This window comes from Nelusetta ayraudi, unplaced genomic scaffold, assembly GCF_046127955.1.
Source record: "Nelusetta ayraudi isolate G7.1 ecotype Tasmania unplaced genomic scaffold, CSIRO-AGI_Nayr_v1 ptg000048l, whole genome shotgun sequence".
Classification (NCBI taxonomy): Eukaryota; Metazoa; Chordata; class Actinopteri; order Tetraodontiformes; family Monacanthidae; genus Nelusetta; species Nelusetta ayraudi.
The window spans coordinates 10,387,090-10,409,157 of record NW_027466098.1 but is presented as its reverse complement, the minus strand read 5'-3'; the positions used below and the strand labels follow the sequence as shown (position 1 = coordinate 10,409,157).

General features: G+C 49.1%; 1 protein-coding gene across 10 annotated transcripts in view; it reads right to left on the bottom strand.

The window, feature by feature from the left end:
* LOC142895316 (muscleblind-like protein 1) overlaps window positions 1–21,850 on the bottom strand; it is a 66,961-nt gene extending 45,111 nt beyond the window's left edge. For 2 of the 10 annotated variants that reach the window (XM_076036244.1, XM_076036250.1), the window contains exons 1-2: window positions 21,670–21,846; window positions 1,361–2,205 (exon numbers count right to left, since the gene is read on the bottom strand). In XM_076036244.1, the coding sequence (XP_075892359.1) occupies window positions 1,361–1,534 (174 nt within the window). In that variant the 5' untranslated portion in view covers window positions 1,535–2,205; window positions 21,670–21,846. Of the gene's footprint in view, window positions 1–1,360; window positions 2,206–15,963; window positions 16,084–21,669 lie in introns of those variants that run through there. The other 8 variants (XM_076036248.1, XM_076036246.1, XM_076036251.1 and 5 more) reach the window with 8 other exon arrangements.
* Window positions 21,851–22,068: the final 218 nt, after the last annotated feature.

The window sequence follows — 22,068 nt, the reverse complement described above, 5'->3', positions numbered from 1 at the left end:
TTCCATTTCCCTCTCACTTCCCGGCCCCGCCGTGAATTTTCTTCCTCTCATATTTTAGACAGAGAGCGAGCCAGTGAGTGAGAGCGAGGGAGGGAGTGAGGGAAAGAGGGTGGGGTGAGTGTACGGTAAGAGTGCATTGTCCCGGTGCCAGGGCAAAAAATAGATGGCAAAAATTTCTGAGCCTTGTGAAAACACACCCACCGCGCTGCGCGACCGCAAAAGCAACGCACAGACTTCCACTTTACGGAAAAACGTGCGGCTTTAATGTGCGCTGCGCTGCTTCTGCGGTTCCTGTTCGAGCTCGCGGGGTCAGCTGGCGGGGCTGGCGGGGCCGGCGGGGGCGGCGGGGGCGGCCTCGCAGGAACTTTCACAATCTGCCCGACCAACCTTCTCACACGGCCGCGCCACAGCTATGTGCCAGCGGAGGAAAAGAAAGTCTGAGTCAGATTCAGATGTTAATGTGATTACTGCCTCAGTTCATCTCAGTTTACCGACACACACACACACTCAAGCTCGCATTAAAAATACCCACGCAGTGATGCACATATCGCTTTGCCATATTTTTTCCCCCCTGAGACAAACAATCAAACTGGCCAAAAATCTGTATTTTTTTTTTTTATGTTTGGTTTATAAAACACTCTGTTGTGTGAAGCTGCAAATTTACACACGCATGCAACCACTACTTTCTGGTTGTCAGTCGTCACGTCGTTACAAGCCTCCCTAATTGCAGCGTACTACACGAGCAGACGGCGAAAAAGAGGAACATGTGAGTTGGCATCGCTGCGAGCGTCCAGAGAAAACACGTCCTTTCATAATCTTGGACTAGCTTGTTGCATTTTCCAATAATCATGTGTCACCCCAGCGTTCCGCTTAAGCCACAAGCCCTCCCGCAGCTAGCGCGCTCCAGCCTCCGTCGATGATAATTGATTTGTCCCAACGTGACCTGAAAGACTTCTCTGCAAAGGGGGCAAAACATTGGCAAAATCTTCAGCGGAGGGTATGATTCAGTCAGCACCTAGCTCGTGCATGTAATTCAACAAAAAAATGTGTAGTGTTTCTGTTACTTCGTCTACATTTGATAGTAAAGTGTACTGCGTTGTTTTCCTTTTCAATTCCTGTTATCATCCCCTAATGTTTTTATTCTGTCTAAAGTGTAGGAATTAGCATGCAAGCTAAAGCACTTTGACGCAGCTGCTTTTGCTCAGTCACGATAAAAAAAATAAAAAAAAACTATATCAAACATTAAACTTGAGAAGTAAAACTTTGAAGCACAGACAACCCCTTGCCAGCACTGCAAAACGATAAAACACAAGAGAGGAGAGACACTCGAGAGACGCCTTTGCACGGTCCTCTCACTCACCTTGAGCGAATCGAAACAGGCGATAACTCTGCCGTTTTCCACCTGGCAGCTCTTGGCCGGGTGAGCGAACTTGCACTCGCTGTCCGGCCGGGAGCACGTCCCCCTCTGGAACTCGCGGCAGACCTCCAGCGTCAGCCACTTTGTGTCCCGGATCTGCGTCACGTTCAAAGCCATGTCGCGGCGGGCGGGCAGGGCGAGCTGATTGGTCGGCGGGGCGTCCACGGGAAAAGGCGCTTGTGCTTGCGTCCGAGCGTTTCTGATGACTGTGGGAGCGGCGGCGAGACGGGATGGGCAAAGGACATGGGAAACGTGTGGTCCGGAGGGGTTTCGTCCTGATTTTTCGGATGGGTTTATGGCGCTCGCCTACCACCTGCGGCTCATCCTCAAGGTTTGGCTAGTTGAAGTTCTGCAGCTCCTTGTCACCGAGGCCTCGGCTCTGTGCTCAGAAACACCAGCGCCGGTGCCTCTCGCCGTCTCCTGGCGCCACAACCCGACTCACGGATCAGACGAACGGCGGCAGGCGTTTATCGATCTGGTCGGGCCATGATGAAAAAAGGTGCGTAGGATAGGGGAGGGGACAGGAGCGCCGACTCCCCCTCCTCTTCTGCTCACGGCTGCCGACAAAAGCCGTCCGTCTTCAGCGGTGGCGGAGTCTGGCTGCGCGAGGGAGGAGCGGTCGCCTTCTCCTGCCGACGGGGGGCCACGGTGGATTCGGCGGGCGTCGTAGGTCCTCGCCGGCGTCTAGTCGGGCGACTTCAGCGGAAGCGGGCGGGCGCGCAGGCAGAGGCGGCTTCAGCGGTGCCGGGCAGCCGGAGGGGAGTCAACGAAAAAGAAGGCACTTCTCTCTGCGGAGAGAGAGAAGGAGAAGGAGAGCGTCAGAGGAGCCAAGACTTTAGCGCATGCCGGACGGAGCCTCCGCAGAGCTCTCAGCTGGAAAATCAAATCAAACAGCCGCGCGGCTAACAGCGGCGGACCGGTTTGTTTCAAAGAAAGGCAGCGGAGGAGGTCTGAGGAGGGAAAGAGAGAAAACAAGAAGCAGAAATCTTTATCTGCACTGGCGAAAAGAGGGGAGGGGGGGGTGAGAGGGTGGCAGAGGTGGAAGGAGGTGGAGGAGGTGGAGGGAGGTAAGGTCCTCAGATGTCAATAGTCGCGTCTGCATGCAACCCTTTTTTAGTCCGTCCGATTGAATTGTCGAATTGAGAGGTCGAATCGTCCCATTTGCGCGAGGGCTGAATAAAACAACCGGATTGACTTGTGGCTTCCCATCACGCTGTGATGCAGGTGATGTTTGTTTGCTTGTGACCTGAATCCCACACCCAGCAGTGACCGGAAGCCCACAAGTATTTAAGAGTGGTAGGCGAGAGACTAGTAATCAATCTTCTGAAACTCCTACGCCAAAAATAACAAAAAAAAACAAAAAAACACTCCCCTTCTTTAAAATATCGATGAGCAGGGAGCGATGAGGCGCAACTGCTCCGCTTTGAGGCAAACATTCTCACAAAGTTCAGACACTGGGAAGCAATCCGATGTGCCTTCTACATGAACTCCGATCCATTAAAAAATAAAGTTACACTTTTGATCTGATTGGAATTTCAATTGAGTCGGTCCAATTTCATTGGCGTGTATAGATACATGTCAGTTTAGTCCAAGTACATACAGTCCATGTCCAGGGTTACATGGACTGTAACCATGTAACATACAGTGTGACGGTGTAACCATGTAACCCATTCATTTGTAGGAAATTCTATCAGGGATACGTTTGTGACGCATAGCTACAAAAACTGAGCCTTTTCACTCCGGCTGCGACGGAGCCCTTGTTAAAAACGAAGAGGACGCCGAGGAGTTTTCGCAGGTGCGACGAGTTGCGCCACCTCTGGCGAGATGCTAAAACGGAAAGCGCTTGATTGACTCAGCCTCGTCACCGAGGTCTCCGGAGTTCAGTCCGGACAAAAGACAGAAGTCAGATAAGGTCGGCGGGGAGGCAGGAAGGGTGACGCGTCGCTTTGCCGTCATTTCAAACGCTCCTGCACAACAACCTTTTGTGTCTTGTGTGTTTTGTGTTTGCGTTTTTCTCCCCTTCCATTCACATCCTCACGTTGAAAGGACAGACTCACCTCCCAAAAAAAAACAAAAGAAAATCTCCCACAGCTGCAACACTTACTGTAAGTGCCCTCAAACTGAACATCCCACATGTGGTTACATCACTTCTGGTTCCCCCACACCAGACATAATGATTTATAAATACTCTGAAAAGATGCCCTGCTATTTTCTATGTTCCTATAAAAAGGAATGCAGAATTTTTCCAGGGGGCTTTTTTTGTTTTTTTTGCAAAAAAAAGAAAAAAGAAAAACTAGGCTATTTATGTAAACGGCTATTTACTCAGTAACAAGCTGCGTTTACACTCCCATGCCACTATATTAAGCGCACCTGTTCAATGGCATGTTAACGCAAATGGCTAATCAGCCAATCACATGGCACGTAGACCAGATGAAGAAGACCTGCTTGAGGTTCAAAGAGGGCATTGTAACGAGAAGAAAAGCTCACCGAGGAGACTTTGCTGGACGGGGTGGACACGCTTGTTGGCGGGAACCTCGCCGGTCTTTGTGATTCACATGCTGCTGATCTACTAGAAGTTCACAGCATGACAGGGAACTCTAAGGTATGCAGCAGGATGGTCAAGAGGAGAGAAAATATCCAGCAGTCGTGTGGAAGAAACTGCCTTGTTGATGTCAGGGGCCGTGAGGATGGGCAGATCCTGTCATTGCAAGCTGGCCCGGTTGAGGCCGCATGAGCACACAGCAGTATTCATGCTACAGTGTCCTCCCTCTGGCAAAACCTTGCCTCAATATGGGCTTTGTCTGGCTACCGAATCAAGGTTATGTTTGCGAGACGCTAGATTCGAAAAACCCAACGCGCGTGATAAACATTCAGGTTCTCCTCATAGCCGCATGGGGGGGGGGCTTACAATACTATAACAAATTATGATACATGGTGATACAAGGTTGGAGAGTATTAAAAGAACGCGAGAGCCTCACGTCCGTCTATTCTACTGGAAGCAGAAAGCAGCTGTAACCACGGCAACGGACGGACGCCCTGCTTTGCATCGTGCCTGAGAAACCCTGCACCAATGACAGCACCAGAGACACGCTGGACAATGAATTTCAGGGAAATAAGTCAAAGGGATATTCTCTGGATGCGTTTAACCTCTTTTCGGCACATATTTAGTCATTTTAAGTCGCGCTAAAACTGGACACTGTACGTAGTCGTGATTTAAATGCCGTTGTCCTAGTTAGAGAGCCACGGGCAGTGATTTTTGAGTCCCAGTAAGTAAATAAAACTGCCAGGGAACAAAGGAATAAGTCAATATATTCCGTGGAGCAACTATGATTGCTTATGTGTCATGGCTGTGTCGGTGTTTGCAGACAAGACGGAGAGGGGGGGAGGGCGGCGCGGCGCAGCTGGCAGGAGGTCCGCAGCGAGCAGGGTGAATACAAACTCCTGATTTATACATCAAGTGGAAAAATTAGTTTTCAACGCCACATTTTTCTCACTCTCCTCGACGCCACTCCTGAAAAATGGTTGCTAAGTCCTCCAAGTTGGCACGGTGGGCAGAATCGGTAGCATGCAAATTAAAAGCAAGGGAGGGGGGGGGGGGGGGACTGGAACGTGGAATGCAAACGCTTCAGTATTTCATGCTTGGAGAAATTCCGATTTTCTTTTTTTATAACCTGGGAAAAAAAAAAATATTCCACGATTTCTGAGAGGTTTTATGAGTCGTGCTTGATGCGGCTCCACGCGTTCCAGCAGCTTCTAATCGCCTGGTTAAAAAACAACAATCTTTCTGTTTTCATAAAGGTTGTGCCTATTAAACGTGAACCTTTTTTTTTAAATGCCCGTTAAACCCGACGGCCTGGATGACGTCGGCCTTGACCTGACTTGACCAACAAAACCTGAAACAGAAAAATACTGAAACATATTTTTGGATTAAACGATTGTTTAATAATAAACACTTTCCATTCAGATAAATTATAACACAAAATTATACACTGACTAGAAATGATGATTAGTCAATGACAAGATAACGGTTGTCACAGTCTCCAAGCCAACGACCCCTATTATCTTGATAGCCAACAATCTTCACCTTTGATCTGCACTGCCTTTATCAACCAGTCTCCCGTGTTCCCCCGTCGCCAGATTATGTGTTTTGCTTTGCACCAGTAATCCAGCGCCTGTCTCCTTGTTGTGCTCCTTCGTTCCCCGGTTGACAACAACCCTGCCTCCGCCTCATCCTCGGACCGATTCCCCGGTAACGACCCTGTTCGGCTCTGACTACGTTCCTCGTCTGACAACAGTAGTGTTTTGAAGTGCTCGGTGACTCAAGTGGCTCATTATGTCGTTGACTTACTTATCAAAAACGAAATATCATCGGTTTTCTCAAAGATGTTGAGTCTTTGATTTTTCCACACCTCAGATTTGCCGGTTCAAATGAGAAAAGGCCCGCCTCCGTGTATTATTAGCCCCGGTTTCTCGTAGCAGGTGAACTGAGTTCCCATCAAAACGTCAGTGTGAGTGAGTGAGGGTCATTAGGGAGGGCTCACATCCAAAATGGAGGATTACAGCGGTGAGGGGGAAAAAAAAAAAGTATGAGCAATAGCTCCGGCATTGAGGAAATATATAAATAAAGGAGTCATCAATAAGCATCTTAGCATGTGTGAATAATGCATGCGGCCATTTCCCGTAGCCAGAGGCAGGAGATATTATTACACCATCAGACCAACTAAGGTAATAAATTGAGAGGAGTGAGTTGGGGGAAGATTGGAGGGGTCGGGGGGGATCTTGGGGATATTACGCACCAAACCCCTCCCCCTTCCCTTACCCCATTCACAGTTATACCATTCCAGGGAGTTTTAATATATAGAGAGGCAAATTATGTATTAACATGCTGGTCCTTTTTTTTCTGCTTTATTGCTGTCCGCTCGTAGCGAAACCGTCGGAGGGAACGTTTCCTGAATGGTTGCGGATCATCTCACGTCGCATCGTCCCGTAAAGAGTCCACGGAAAGCTTTTGTGTAGGAGTGGCGAAACTTAAAAGGTGTTTTGGACGAATTCACCTCCCGTCCCATTAACACGCACACAGCAACCATTCAGTTTCGAGAGCCGGGAGGCCACAGCACGAGGACTCACCCAGATGTCAGCGACGGCGTCTTGTGTAAGGAGAAAGTCAACTCAGGGCGGCTCATTGTTTTTCCCATGTTGTCTTTTGTGTCAAATCCTCTGTTGTTTTTCTGATAGTCTTGTCTGTTCGCTTCCTCTTTTTTTTGTTAGGCTCTGCTCGGTTTGTCTCATCAAGTTTGCGCATTTCATTTGTGTTAATGTTCAAGATTTCATAAGTCATGTCTTGTTAGTTTAAATCAACAATCTCTGGCATCGTAGTGCTATCCTTCTCTGACTGGGATTCAAGTCTGTCAACTGTCATGTTCATGTTTAGTGTTTCATGTTGTGTCATCTTCACTTCCTGTTTTACTTTTGCACTTCTTCTTCTCGTATCAGATCCTGACTTTCCCCCTTTCTGTGATTTTCACCTGTGTCTCGTTGTCTTCCTGATTGTTCTCACCTGTGTTCCCCTGCCTGTATGTAAAAATAAATAAATAGTCCTTGGTCTCCATTTGTGTGGTGTGAGTCCGTCCTCTTCAATGGCCTGTATGAGTCGCGTGGTTTCTCATGTCATGGCATTTGAGCCAATTGTGGCTGTCTGGATTTGTCCTTTTGAGCCCTGCCACTTACCTCGACCTGACACTGACAAAGCTGCCTCTATACTGCACTATCCCTACTAACCAGCTAGCATGGCTTACAATAATTTCCTGTATTTCTTCCTCCTAACTAGCAACTCACATTATGCTTTTCTTACAATAGAAGGATGCAAAAAGGAGAGAAAACTGGAAACGTTCCGTTTGCAAGCCTCCGAAATTTGTGCTTTCACTACAATCCCTCTAAATTGTTGGAATCTTCAGTGGGGGTGCTGCTACTGAACACAAATCATAATGCTGTACTTAAATCTCTTGTGAGAAACAACCGTAGCCACGCAAGACTAGGCAAAACAGGAAATGGAGCAAGTGTACGAGCAGAGGCAGTCTGTTGTTTGTCGAGTATGTAAACATAATTTAGTTAATTACACGATAACAAACATTCCTTGGATCTCTCAGCCTGGGTATTTCATACAGGTGTCTATTGGCTTTATAGAATTTGTTAAAATAATTGTCACATACAAGAAAAAGTGAAGTCATCAAAAGTCTCACTTGGCTTTTCGCAACTTTTTTTTCCCACCTTACCGGATTTAACACTGACAGACGTACCACCATTTATCTGCTGTGATCTACCGCTGCCCTAGCTGCAAACCTGTGGGTACAGTGTGGGGTTTTTTTTATTGTTTTTTTTTTGCAAGACTCTTTCATCTTCAAGGTTTTCTACGCCGGCCGAACATGAAAAACTAACCCTTTTCTCTGTCCACCACCTTGACATTTGCTCCGCTAACCAAAGCGTCCTGTGTGTTTTGGCCGAGAACGATCAAGACATTCCAGACGGATTCCACAGAATTCAAAACCTCACACACGCTGCAAAAAAAAATAATGTCCGATTGTTGCACCTCCCGAGTGGAGGGGGAGGGGAAAGTGGAGCAGAGGAGGTGGAGGGAAGGTGGAGGAGTCAGTAATGTGAGCGGTGGCAGGACGCTGCTGCAGCAAAAAGCAGATGCTGCGCGCATCGTCTTACACAGCATCACTGGCTGACCGGGATATCATCTATATACAACGTGACTTGGCCTTTATGCTGATAGGACATCAGCAGGAGGAGGAGGAGGGGGAGCAGAGACAACGCCAAGGCCTGAGGTGGAGTGATAGGAGGCCAAAAGAGCAATTACCTGCATGTTAGTGCACGAGGTTAGGAGCAGGACGAGGAGAGAGGAGCAGGAGAGGATGAATCCTTCTGAGCTTAGCTTGAAAGTTTTCCCCTTCTCTTCTTTATCTATCTTTCCCAACTGATGGTTTCTTCCAATAGCATTCGTCTCTATCCGGTCAGCGAACTCACAAAAGCAGAAATGACTTTACTTTGGTGCACTGCTGCTACCTAACTGCCTTATTTTGACCCCTTCCAAAGCAAGAAATTTAGCAGGAAGCTAGATCTGAACATGCCACAAACAGAGGGCGAAATATTCTGGATTTCTTCAATTCATATAGATGACACTGATAAAGTTGTGTGTCATCTACATAGATGACAGATGGATGATAGCGCAACCTGTGCTAGGTTGCTCTGCTGTGGCTCTACTTGAAAAACGTGCAACCGACCGCTAAATAGTTGCTTTCGCGAGCCTCGTGTGACGCCCACAATTTTACAACCAGGGCGTGCTTTGTGATTCGCAGCTAATCTCGTTTTCTCCCACCCTGGCTCCCTCTAATTGTCATTCTGCCCTCACAAAGACCCTTTGGTCACAGCCACGTGCCGCAAGGTCGCCATGTTTAATGCAGGGAGGTGACTGGTGTCGCCTCAAACAACGCCACACGAGAAAATCCTATCAAAGACGCCACTTCCTTTTGATGAAATATGACCAAATAAGAAAATGATTCAGGGTGAAGCAGAGGTAAATGTTATTGCATCATTCTGGGCCGTATGTCATGGCCAAATCTGCACTTGTCAAACCAATATATGGGCAAAGGAAAATGTCCAGGCATCTTGACGAGGCTGAACCAGCGAGCCACAAGGATGAAAGAGCGGGGCATAAAAATAGACCTTGGTTCTGGAAATCTGCAGCCCATAATACGTTCGCCTTTTCTCCCAATTCACTCCGATTCCCCATAAAACAGCCTTAATGGCATCGATGCGGAGCGGCGCGCATTTCATCAACAAAGAGCAAAAAAATCAAAATGAACTCGGATTGGCCCGCTTCCCTCATTACGCAACGCACGCACGCCGTTAAACAAATGGACTGATGAACAAATAAGCAAGTGGATTCATTTTATAATATGGTCTCATTTCTCCCCCCCCCCCCCCGAGCGCCATCTGGAAAAATCCCCCGAGTCGTCTAAACTTATTGCCGTTGCTTCACCTTCCAAGAAGAAGGATGCTTTTCATTTCTGTAATTGCCCGTTGCCGATGTGTCAGATCAGGCAGAAGAATGCAGCAGTAAACCAGCCGTAGCCCTTAAAAGCAGGCTGATCGATGATTAAAAAAAAATACTCAACTCAATCAACAGACATTCTGACTCGTCAGTCTCCATATCCGCGTGATGTTAAATGAAAAAACAAAAAAAAATGTCCAAACACACAGTTCTGGATACCAGCCCTTCATGATGTCACACAGGGTATCTCACTGATATCTCTCTCAGATCAGGTGCATCACTCCTTGAGATCACCTCACGGCTGCCTTGCTGTTTATCTGCCTCAGTTTTAACCAGGAATCTAGAACCCAATCCTTTTGTGAGAGGATCTTTACCGTTAACTCTCTTTGACTTTGTCATGGAGGTTGAGGGTGTGTGTAAATATGGATGAATGACTGCACCTTTGTATACATTTGTCACAACACTTTCATTTGCAAAAAAAACAAACAAAAAAACGTTTGCCTTTTGCTGTCCTCTGTGATACCGCGTTACTTTCCATGTTTGCAAAACAGGAAGTGCAGTTCGTGCACCAGTCATGCTGACTGACAGACTGATGCTGACCATCAGCTGGCTGATCACTTGACACAAACAAAGGTCAGGAGTCCCGGAGGCGTCAGCGGGATTTCGCATTTCTTGTCAGATGATGATAAAAAATCTTTTAGTGGCAAATATATAATGACGTGTTTTTTCCATACTGTTTTAGAAATGATCTGTATCTGTGACACATATTTAAATTAGCTTCACCTTTGTTTTGGACTCACAGTGTTGGTCTAATGTTGATTTCCAACTTTAACATCCATTGTCTCAAAAAAAAAAAAAACTTATACGTGATGTCCGTGTCCCATAATTGCTATGACGCTGTTAGCCCCAGCGTTGAGCGCTGCAGCTGAGTAGCACTTCACTTTTACTGGAATATTTCACAATAAAGGGCATGAGAAAAAAAAAAAAAAAAAACGTCTGCCGTCTTTCTTTAGCAAGGGAAATCACTCAGGAACCACAAGTGGCCAAGGAAGTGGCGTCGGTTTGGGGAATGTGCCGGGGAAAAATGCAACACGTTAGCTTGCTAACGGGCTTTTTGCGAGGCCGCGGCGTGTGACCCAAACAAGACGGATGCAAGCGACGGCCGAGTAGATTGTGAAGAATGTGTTTCCTGAAAACTTGGGGGTGACGTCATCATCTGGGCAACAGTGAGAACAAGCGACGAAATTGCAGCGTATTGTCTGAATCTCTTGATAAACAATAGAGAAAAATCAACACTTGTAGAAAACTGCTCTGAGCTAAGGATGAAGCCATTTTATTTACATGGCTCCAAAAACGGCAACAACAACGAGATGCGGCGCGTCCGTTGAGAGCGATCCTTCGCACGTGTTATTAAGACAAATCTCAACGGTTCAAATTCAACGCTGGGCGACGGACGTCTGAGTTGACATCAATCAAGCACCTCAACAGCCAGACCAGACGCCGCTGTCGCTGACGCACGGAGTCCCGCCTCGGCGGAGCGACGCCGTCATGGTGATATTTCCGACGGCTGCCTCGTCAGGGTAATTTAAGACTGTATTCTACCCCCCTGAACCCCTCCTCCTCCCTCCCTCCTTGCTTTCTGGCGACAAAAAGGCCGGCGCGAGGAACCATGAGGCAGCACATCTGCTGCACCCAGCGAGGAGACGCCACTCCGGGGAGGAAGGTCACCGGCCGCATTTATATTCACGACGCAACCATAGGGGTAATGTGTGTGCATATGCACAGCGTCAACGCTCTGTCTCTCTCTCTCTCTCTCTCTCTCTCTCTCTCTCTCTCTCTCTCTCTCTCTCTCTCTCTCACACACACACACCTACACACACACACAGGGACTATGACTCCCTGCTACAGCTGTAAGACAAACAGAGGGGAGGGCGAGGGGAGGGCGTGCGCAAGCTGTCGTCTGCGCTGTGATAGCAGGGCGGGAGCGTCTTTCACGCACGCACACACACACGTACACGTTGCACATGCACGCCTGCCTCTGCTTGCATCCAAACTATCGCCTTCCAGCCTTTTCTTTTCTTTTTTTCTGCCTTTCACCGAAAAGCGTCGCGAGTTCTTGGGCAGGGCACCGGCCTGATCCTCTTAGGAATAGCAATAGAGGAGGTGTGTGTGTTTGAATGTGTGTGTGTGTGTCTGTGTCTGTGTGTGAGTGTGGGTGGAAGGCTGGCTGCGTGGTGGCAAGTCAAAGAAAGACAAATGGACAAAGTGGAGGCAAGCAGTGAGCGATATCAAGGCTCCTGTCCGTCAGATAGAGACGTGATTGGTGGAGGCGACGAAGGACGAGACGGAAATTTCGACCTCTGAGTGTCGCTTCTCCAAGTGGTGCAGAAAAGGGGGGGATAGAAAAGCTCTGTTACTGTTTTATCCTTGGTGCGGAAAGCGGAGAACTGAGACACGCAGTTAGGATCCTAATGAGAGAGAAGTCTGACTGACTGACTGACTGACTGACTGACTGACTGACTGACAGCCCAGAGTAGCACAAAGTGGAGATATCCCAGCCGTAGCGAGCGGGATGCCAGGTAGGGAACTCACAGGATCCACCCCGACAACAAGCAAAAAAAAAAAAAACGTAAGAAGAAGAACAACAACAATTTGCGGCCGTGGGAGGAAAGAAATAATAAAAAAAAGTCCTCGAGAGGCGATGGTTCGGTAACAGCGAGATGATCACCGATTAGGAGCCGGGCGGCGGAAGAGCTTAGCGCAATTGTTGCAAAGATTAGAAAGCTGGGGAAAAAAAAAAAGAAAAGAAGAGGAAGAAGAGGAGCTGAGAGATGAGAGACATGAGGGCGATTCAGGCGAATGATTCGTCCTCCCTCCCCCGGGCGACTTTTCACTCAGTTCAGATGGAGTTAGTGGGGGTGCGGGGGGGGTTCCCCTCTGGGTTCAAGTAGGAGTGGTGGAGGGGGGGGGGCACGGCTGCAGTGGGCTCCCCAAGTTAAGACGCACGCAACAAAAAAATAAACGACGAACCGCACAAACCAGCGTGAGTGTCGAGTCGAGTGTGATGGAGTAAAAGTGTTTCCTGCTAAACCGTGTGTGTCCAGTGATTCACTGTGACACCTTAATCTGTGGAAATCACCCAGCGCACCTCTGCGGAGCCGGCTGTGTTTACCGCAGATCACATCTTCCGCTCGTGGGCATTAGTCCGCTGACAGCTTTGAGGGCCGCGGGGAAAACAGCAATCATGCACGGTTGACTGGCTGCACTCTGTCATTTCGCCACTTGCCAAACAGGCCCCCACGGACCCGCCCCATCATACCAACAACACCCCCCCCCACACACACCCCCTCCCCACCCCCCCTCCAACCTCCTCCCAATACCTCAGGTGGCTGTCTTAGATTCCTCGTCCACAGCGAATCTTCGCAAAAGACGTTTTTGAAACCAGGTCCTAAAGTGACGACGTCTCTGAACGCTGCACTCGCACTTCTGTGTCATCGCCCCGCCTCCTTCCGGCAGGCTAACCTCAGTGCTAACAGCGACAATGTCGGATCGCGGCGTCGCATCCTGCCTCATCACCGCTCCACACTGACTTTCTCGAAACACATCTTCTTTCTTCTTCTTGAGTTCGTTTCACCTCTTCTTCACGCTTCTTCTCCGTCCTCGGCATATCTCTTTGGCAACAGCACAGCGCCACTCACAGGCCAGGAATATGTATTGCTGCGCCGCTTTCAGGGGTGTCGCTCAGATAAATGCTTTTTTTCTTTTTTTCTTTTTCAAAAATCGAGCTATTTCTGTTGGAAATACAATGTGTTAAAGGACACAATAAAAGACTTTCTGCCTAATTTCACTCACAATTCACAGTCTCGGGCTCGTGTGAGTCAGTTCGCGCTAGTTGGGGGGAGGGCTGCAAATGATGGGAAACAGATTCCCGCCCCGACTTCAGACGGCTGCTACTGTTGCAAAAGTGCTTGAAATTTTTTTTTAAGACCCAACAGCAGTCAGGCGTTGCCAAAAGAAAAAAAAAAAAAAAAAGCCAACGAAAAAAGAGGAAGACAGGAAATTGCCTCAGAGGACGACGACGGAAAAAGAGCGGCGCTATCAAAAAGCGGCAGAGACCCGAATGTATGTTTGAACTGTTTGTGCGACGCGCCTGTGATCGCCCATCTGCCACAGCTGTCACCTGTGTGATCTCCTGTCTTTCAGTCTGGAGCCCCTCTCCCCCACCCCCCCCCACCACTTCCTGCTCTCACCTTGATCCGAGCGCCGGCCCTGCTTATTTACTGAATAATGCTAATGGTGGGGGGTGCCGGGGACCCTCGTGTCACTGCGCGGGCGTTTTCCTTGGGCGCGCGTTTGCTTCATCTGCATTCGCCAGACAGGCTGCCTGCCCTGCGCCTGGCGGGGGGACAGCGGGGAGATGACATCACTGCCGGAGGACGGATCGGATGAGTGGAGGGGAGGAACGAGACGGCGGTGGAGTGGGCGGTTCTGCCGCTCTAAGGCGTCGGTCACGGTGTCACGCAGGTGAGCTCGAATCCGCCTCCATCCCCTCGCTCGCCGCCTCTCTGCGCCAGAGTCCCTCTCTCTCTCTCCTCCCGCTGCGGCGCCTGCTGCGAAATCCTGCGCCCCGGCGCCTCTGAGCTTGCGCCGCTCTGTACTCTAGTGACCTTGTAGGTCTGCCGGCTTTGATCTGCAGAGGAGCGCAGCCGAACGAGCAGGCGGGCGGTGAAAATCTGATCGCTGCAGATGTAAGGAGGTGGTGGATTTTTTTTAAAAAAATGAAAAGTTGGAGGGGGAATCCGTGGCGTTTGTCAGCGCTCGGGTTTCCACAACTGATGTAAACTACAGCTGGTAGTTTTGATTCACTGCTGAGGTTCCCTCACAAACCTGCGTGAGGAAAACGTCACTTCCTCTGCTGCTGGACCCTTCAGACCCTTCAGCGCTTGTTTCCCTCAGCTGCCCTTATTTCCGAGCCTGATTTCGTGGCTGCGTCACGTGTGTTTACAATGCGTCGTTTACGTTACGCCTCTGTTGTGAAGCGTGCAGCTGAGGAATGTCTGGTCGTGAGGGTTACGCAGCAGTGGGCGTGTGCACTCCACTGGCTGCTGGCAAGTTAAATGTAGAGCACTAACTATATTTACACTGCATACATTGCTAATAGAGTCGCACATACACCGTAGTACCACATAAATACGTATGTAGTAGTAGCACGTACATGTTAGCGCTGTATTCATAGAGTGCAACTCTTCTACTTGCTGTTGTGAAGATTAGTTAAAGGCTCTGCTTTGGTCACAGGTTCACGTCTGTGCTGATGGACAACCTGCTGCTGGAAGGACCTGACTGTTTGGTGGGTACACCTTTCAGCCGAAGACCTCCAATCGAAGAGGATGGACGATCTCAGAGGATGTCGACCGATGCAAGATGTGAAGAGTTAGTCAAAAAGGTGATTTTTAGGCTGAGTTGGACTCTTTTGAGGCTGATTGTATCACTAATCCAGCTTATCTTTGGTCTCTGTGCTCCAAAACAACATAAACACCCAATTACCTCCATTTAATTTGGTGAATTTCTGCATTGGGCTTTAAGTTCACCGCCTATCCCCCCACAAACAATCATATCTCCCTGTTTGCTTTCCGGGAGGAAACACAGCATTTGCTAAACAAGCCATTAAGAACAATGAAGCCGGCTGACGCTCACTGACGCGACTGGCTGCGTGAACCCCGTGAACCCAGCGTTGATGCATTCGTGCATCAGATTGGCACAGTGGCTCCGAGCGACACAGGGGTGTAATCATTTCCTGAAGGCAGAGGCAGAGTAAACACCAGTGGCCCAGTCATTACACAGGAGTGTTGGTGGGCTCGCGCACATGCGCGCGTGTGTCTGTGTGTGTTTTCATTCATTCATCCATAAGTGTGAGCCCATATTATTAGTTAGCTGTGGTGCAGAGCTAACTAATTTCCAGTCTGATCGACACAACAAGAGGGGCAGAGTGTAGTCTGCCAGACTGCCTGTCAGTGTGTGTGTGTGTGCTCGCACTTCTTTACGGAAAATTAAACAGGAACGTTGCTCCATTGTCAGTTTAGCTCTGTTCCACATTAAAAAAGCAAAAAAAAAGAACTGTCCTGCCTCAAACTGCCTCTCATTAGCAGTGAAGCACAGCCCATCTGCACATGACGCGCGCATTTACACACACACACACACACACACACACACACACACACGCCTACTCACACGCAGACAGAAGTCAGTTCAAACACATATCAGTGCTCGGCATCCAGATGGTGAATCAGAAGCAGCTCTGCAACAGAAGCAAATGGCAACACAAAGCAGGGAGAGTAACGCGGGGACGAGCCCGCCTGCTATCCTCTGTCTGATCCGACGCAAAGCAAACTAACACACGCGCGCGCACGCACGCACACACACACACACACACACACACACACACACACACACACACACACACACACACACAGAGGCAAAGGCAGCAGCCACTTACTGTACCTCTGCGCCGAGCCATCTGACCGCTGCTGAAGGCGGAACGGAAAGTGAAAACCTCATGCTGGCGCCGCGGCACTCCTCTCTTTCACTCCCTCTGTCACTGCCCCTCCTCCTCCTCCTCCTCCTCCTCCTCCTCCTTCCCCTCCCCTCTTCCTCTTCCTTCCTCCTCCTCCTCCCATCTTCCCCGCTCCGTCCTTCACTCCCTCGCTCCCTTTCCTCCTTCCCCTCTTGGCAGAGACCCCGGCTCTGTTCGGACACACCACTCTCCATATAAGGCAGAGCAGCTAAACGCGTCGCACATAATTTACCCGGAGCGGAGTCGCGAGTTCACCTTTCACACTCCTCCTGGCGCCTGGATCGCATTGGGAGGAGGAGGAGAGCGAGCAGCTCAGCTCGGCTGGGCTCGGCTGGGCTCGGCTCGACTTCTCAGCAGTTTTCGCGCCATGTGACACGAGCGTGTAAACACTAAAGGTCCCTCATTCTATTTCCAGCGATCCTAGTCATCAGCTCCCCAGCGTTGAATCATAAATTTTAAGGGGGCACCACAGATTTGCAGCAAAAGGCATATTTAGCCCTCTGTTTGCAGCCAGCAGCAGCAAACGCTCAGTTTTACCCTCCTGCTTTCGACACGAAAACAAGGCGGCTGTAAGGCCACAGTCTCAGACGTCTGGGAGCGTCAACGCTGATCTGAATGCGGCGTCACAGCCCCTTTGTGACATCACAAAGTCCCAATTTCCAGAGCTGTGTGTGAAGGCACTTCCTGGATGCTGCTGAGGGACTCCCCCCCCCCCCCCCCTTCATTCCTGACGAGTTCACCGAAAGGTTAGTGATGCGTTTTACCGTTAGAACACATCTGTCAAGAGTCAACCAGTTTGCATAAGAAGGGTCCATGCTGACAAAAGGCGCCGACCATGTTACAAAATCTCCAGTTGCTTTTTTTTTTTCTTCTTCTTCTTCTTCTTCTTCTTCTTCTTAATCTAAACCCTCTCCGTCTGGATCCGCCAGGAGTGAATCTCATTCAGCTGCTGTTTGTGTGACACGTCTACCTCCACCCGCCAGCCCGCTCTCCATATCTTGGCTGCAGCCTTAATAAAATATGACCGACAGTAGCAGAGAGGAGGGGAGAAGTAGCAGGAGGGAGAGAGAGAGAAAGAGAGAGAGAATTTGAAAAAAGAAAAGGTTTACGAGCACAAGAGCGGGATCGCTTTGTGTGTGTGTGTGTGTGTGTGTGTGTTCGTGTGTTGTTGTTGTCGGGTGATGCAAACTGGGGTTGCATTAAAAAAAAAAAAGGCAAGACAAGCAAAATAGGCAGCGTGCGGACGGAGGACGTAAGCCTGGTGACTTGTTGGATTTTTTTTCACTCAATCGATTACCTTGGAGGCGTCAGCTGACCGCTCCGACAGCACTGGACTTGCAAAAAAAGAGAAAGAAATAAAAAAAATTAATAATGGAGGAGGGGGAAATTAAAGTGGCCCCTGGCCAGTTATGAAGACGTACACGACATGGAATGAAAAAGAGAAGAGGAAGATTGGAGGGCGGAGACGGGGAGAGATCGATAATAACAACAATAATAATAATAAAAATAATAATAACAATGATAATAATAATAATAATAATAACAATAATAATAACAATAATAATAGCTGCACTTGAGCGGTGGCACTCGGTGCTTCTCCTCCCTCCTCCGCAGCTCCAGTCCACTCACAGGACAGCGAGAGTCGCAGCTCTGTTGCCATGGCGGCTGAGTCCATCAAAACGCCACGTCAGGTGCTCGCATGTCGCCCTGAGCGTGTGTGCGCGTGCGTGCATGTGTGTGTGTCAGGTGGGTGTTACCGAGTGACTCAGTGCCACATCACTGATTTGGGCACTGCAGTATATCAGGGTGTTTATCGCTGTGCTGGCTTGTGTGAGTGCTTGTGTGTGTGTGTGTGTGTGTGTGTGTGCATGTAAGTGAGTCATGGAAAGCTCTTGACTGTAAGGCCTCCAAATTACCCATGATGCTCCAGAAAAAGTGTTCATCTGCAGCTCCAGATGCCACGTTTGTCAGTCGAGTCGAGGCAACGCGCAGATGTGACAACGTCTACAATAGAGGTTCCCTCCGCTGACGCATTACACTGCCTCCAAGCATCTTCTTGCTCTGAGGTTATCGTCCTAACTGCAGGATGTGATGGACTTTGTCTCCAAAAAAAGACAATTTTACTTTGAAAAATGACGCCGAAGTGAAAAGGTTGCCGTCAAATTAAAAGATCTTCAATGAGAAGAACATACGAGTCGTTTTCTTACTGGTTGGTGGAGAAAAAGTATCAATTTTATCAACGTAATATCGTTAAAACTGAACAATAATCATGTTCCAATCCTCATCACCACAACCCTCTGAATGCCAGACTGCGACATGAAAGCACACGCCTGCTGTCACAGCGACGAGCGGCCCTGAAGGTCTCCCGGATGGTCACGTGATCAACAGTGAATTCGTGAAGGAAAACAAACACGCGGGACGATCAAACACCGCCGGCTGCGCTGCGCTCTGCATGTCGAACAAGCTGCTTTTTATCCCCTGCTCGGCTCACGGGGAGCGTCGCCGTTTGTCCTCGCTGCCACGTTCGTAAAAAAGTAGCTCGACGTCTCATCGCTCGCGCTTCACTATCCCCCTCCGTCTCATTGGCTGTTGCCGGACTGTTGTTAGGGGCGGCCGCAACGTGAAATCATAAATAAAGAAGAAGGATGGAGGCGGCTCGACCTGGAGCAACGACGTAATTGTTGTTGGTGCCGCGCAGTTGAGGAATATTTAGACAAACGATCGAGCTACATCCTCAGGCAGGACGAGGACGAGGGCGGCTCAAGGATCAGACTTAAAATCATCCAGTGTGCGACCGGGATCGGAGCTGCGATATCTGCGATCGTGTCCAAGATGTTCGGCGGCCAAAATCAGCAGCGAAGTGTGGACAATTGCTTTCATACCCAGGAAATCAGTACTGAAAAGTTGCAACGAAACACTTTAAAAGGTCGCAAACGAGCAGGAGGTTCACATGAATTTTACCATTTGAAGACGTATTTTTCCTGTTTCACAAAAAATCTCACTCGAGGTCACAGCCGGATCGAAGTTCTGGCTCCTGCCAGCGCAGGGTTTCCACTGGAAACTCTACAACAGTGCCTTGAATTTCTATGCAAATTCCTGAGCAAAAAAAAAACGGTTCTCAAATATGAATCTGCAAAGCACACTTTAACCCCCCCCAAGGCAGAGAGAAGCAGGAGTCGTATGAAATAGTGTAGCAAGTGCTTCAGAATCCAATCCGGGCGCCGCACTTGAGCATATTTACTTTTCACGAGTGGCCGTCTATTTTTAAAGGAAGGCGACCAGGTGATGAAGAGACAGCCGGCGAAATCCGACTTGCAGGTAATTGGTGCAATTGCGGATAATTTAATGCACACTCAGGCTCCTCGCTCCCCGCCTCTGACGGTGCACGAGGGAGAAGGAAGAGGAGGACCGAGCCATTGTGCCGCCTTAATAATAGTGCCTACTGTGCAATACCTGCGTCCTGGCTGTAAAGGAAAGAGCAGGAGGCTGGTTAAAGAGCAGAGCTGGAGAACCTCAAGGTTTTAAACAAATGGAAAATCCTCAAGCTTCTGCTGCTGCTGCTGCTGCTGCTAGGCTGCCGGCCTTTTAAACATTCATCGCAGGGATGTGCACCGTGAGCAACGGAGGTCAAATCACTGAACATCTTGACACAACGGGCCTCTACAAAATTCATGACCTCGTAGCGCCCCTGCATCTCGGATTTTTTGATACACATATATACATACACACATACATATAAAGTCTAAATTGCTCAGGAAATTGCAGGCACCCAAGATGTGACCTCCATGGTTAAAGCTCTTTTGTAGTAACCCGCCGCACCTCCCCCTAATTTCAGAAAAAACACAGAAAAAAAAAAGGTTTGAAAAAACTGGAATAATGCTTGAATTTTGTGGAACAGAATTCTAGGACATGCCTCCAGCTGTATTAAAGGAATGAAAACTGTCTGCAGAAACCCCCAGATGACTAAAACCTACCGCTGAGATACAGTAGCTGCTGCTGCAAAACACCCAGTGTGATTTCCCATCCTTCTCTCCTTCTCCTTTTTCTTCTTCTTCTTTGCTCTTATTCTCCTCACACACACTATCAAAAACACCAAACGTGTCCTGCACCGTTTGCAGCTGGAGGACGTCTTTCTAAACACCAGCACTGATTCATAGCAGAGCAGAGCCAGAGATATGGGGGGGCATCTACCTATAAAAACCAGGTAATGAAGGAGGCTCTTGGTTAAAGGAGCCATAATGAAAACGAGTAGCTTCTCCATTTGAGCTCCAGCTGTTGAAGTACGACGTAATTGGCTGCTCTGTCGGAGCTGAACGGAGATGCTTGCTTTTCCTCTTTTGAGTCATCTGTATTGTGACATTTGATTGTTTTTTTCTTTTTAAACGTTAAGATGAATATGTTTGCCTACACTGACCCAACAGCTCACATTAATCTTTGGGAGTAAGTGAATCAGCCGAAAAAAGCTTTTCAAGTGGGAATATAAATCGATTCAAATCGGTATAAAAGTTAATATTTTTTTTCAAAAACATGGCTGTGATAGAAATTTCAGTGACATCGGTTTATCGCACAAACTGCTGAGTCTCATTAAAGGCTCGAGAGCTGTTCCTCAGTCCGGAGATTTAGCATTTAGCTGCCGTCCTGTCTCGCCTCGTCTCGCTGCGACAAAACGTGGAAACGTGATTTCACAAGAGGGATCCCAGGCAGTTGGAGTCCCTGCTTCAAGCTGCTGCTGCTGCCGTGACGCCTTCGAGGCTGGTCTGTGGCGCAACAGATACGGTCACGAGCCGGAGTGCCCGTTAAACTGCATCACGAGTCAAAATGTGGCAGCCGCACTTTTGCCCGCCAAGTGGCTTCCGCAAGTGTCACTTGGCAAAAGGCATGTAAAGTAGCAACAACACAAATACTTGTTTTTGACATAACAGCAAACAAATGTATGTTGATGTTGATGTGACTGTGAAGTGTTTCACTCGCATGATCGCTGAAGTTTAACTCGTCTTTTGCCATTGATAACACGCAGAATGAGTTACATCTCATTCCTGCCATGCCAATTAGACAATGCAACGATAAGTTGTAACTTTCAGTGAGGCCACTGAGGATTTGGATTTGCCATGAACCACCCTCTGCGAGCTGAGTGCAGCGTGCACGCCGAGAATGGGACAGGCATAAATGACACTTGCCCTCACCGAGAGCAAGCGGCATTCCGGGAAGTTTGGCAGTGCAGCAACACTGGAATTTGAATCCGAGCAGCATTTGCAAGTTAAATGGAAATAATAATACCAATAATAAAACTGGTAATTAAAAAAAAAAAAAAAAAAAAAAAGCATACTAGTGCATCAGCATATGAGCTAATCTGATTCTTGGGAAAACCTGAACTGAGAGGCAATTCCAGGAGGGGAAAGAAAAGACACGCATCGGCGGCTGCAGCAACAGGCGGGCAAGTTGTCGGCATCAGAACGTGTTCGACGCTCATGACAAGCGGCTGATGGAGACGCGCGGCTCCCGCCCGCTCGCCCTCCCCGGCCGTCTCCGAGTTAAAGAGGCGGCGACACGCCGACGCGTCTCGGTGGCAGCGGCGGCGGCTTCCCGGAGGGCACGAGCGGCAGCGCGGGACGCGGACGGCCGTCTTACCTGCTGACGCTCTTCTGCGTGGCGCTCGCGCTCGGGACGTCGCCGCCGCCGCTCGCACACGGTCCGTCCGCAACGGGAAGTGATGAGCGCGCGCGGCTTCAGCCCTGCAGCGAGCAGTGCATTGTGGGGCTTCTCTCTCTCTCTCTCTCTCTCTCTCTCTCTCTCTCTCTCTCTCTCTCTCTCTCTCCCCCCCTCTCTCTCTCTCTCGCTCTCTCTCTCTCCCTCTCTCTCTCTCTCTCGCTCTCGCTCTCCACTGGCGAGGTGCTGGAGGGGGATGTCCTCGCCTCCAGTCTGGAGAGAGAGAGAGAGAAGGAGAGGGAGAGAGAGAGAGAGCAGGGTGAACTGACGCGAACACGCACGCATGTGCACGATGCAGGAGAAGCCTGGTGATAAGAGTCG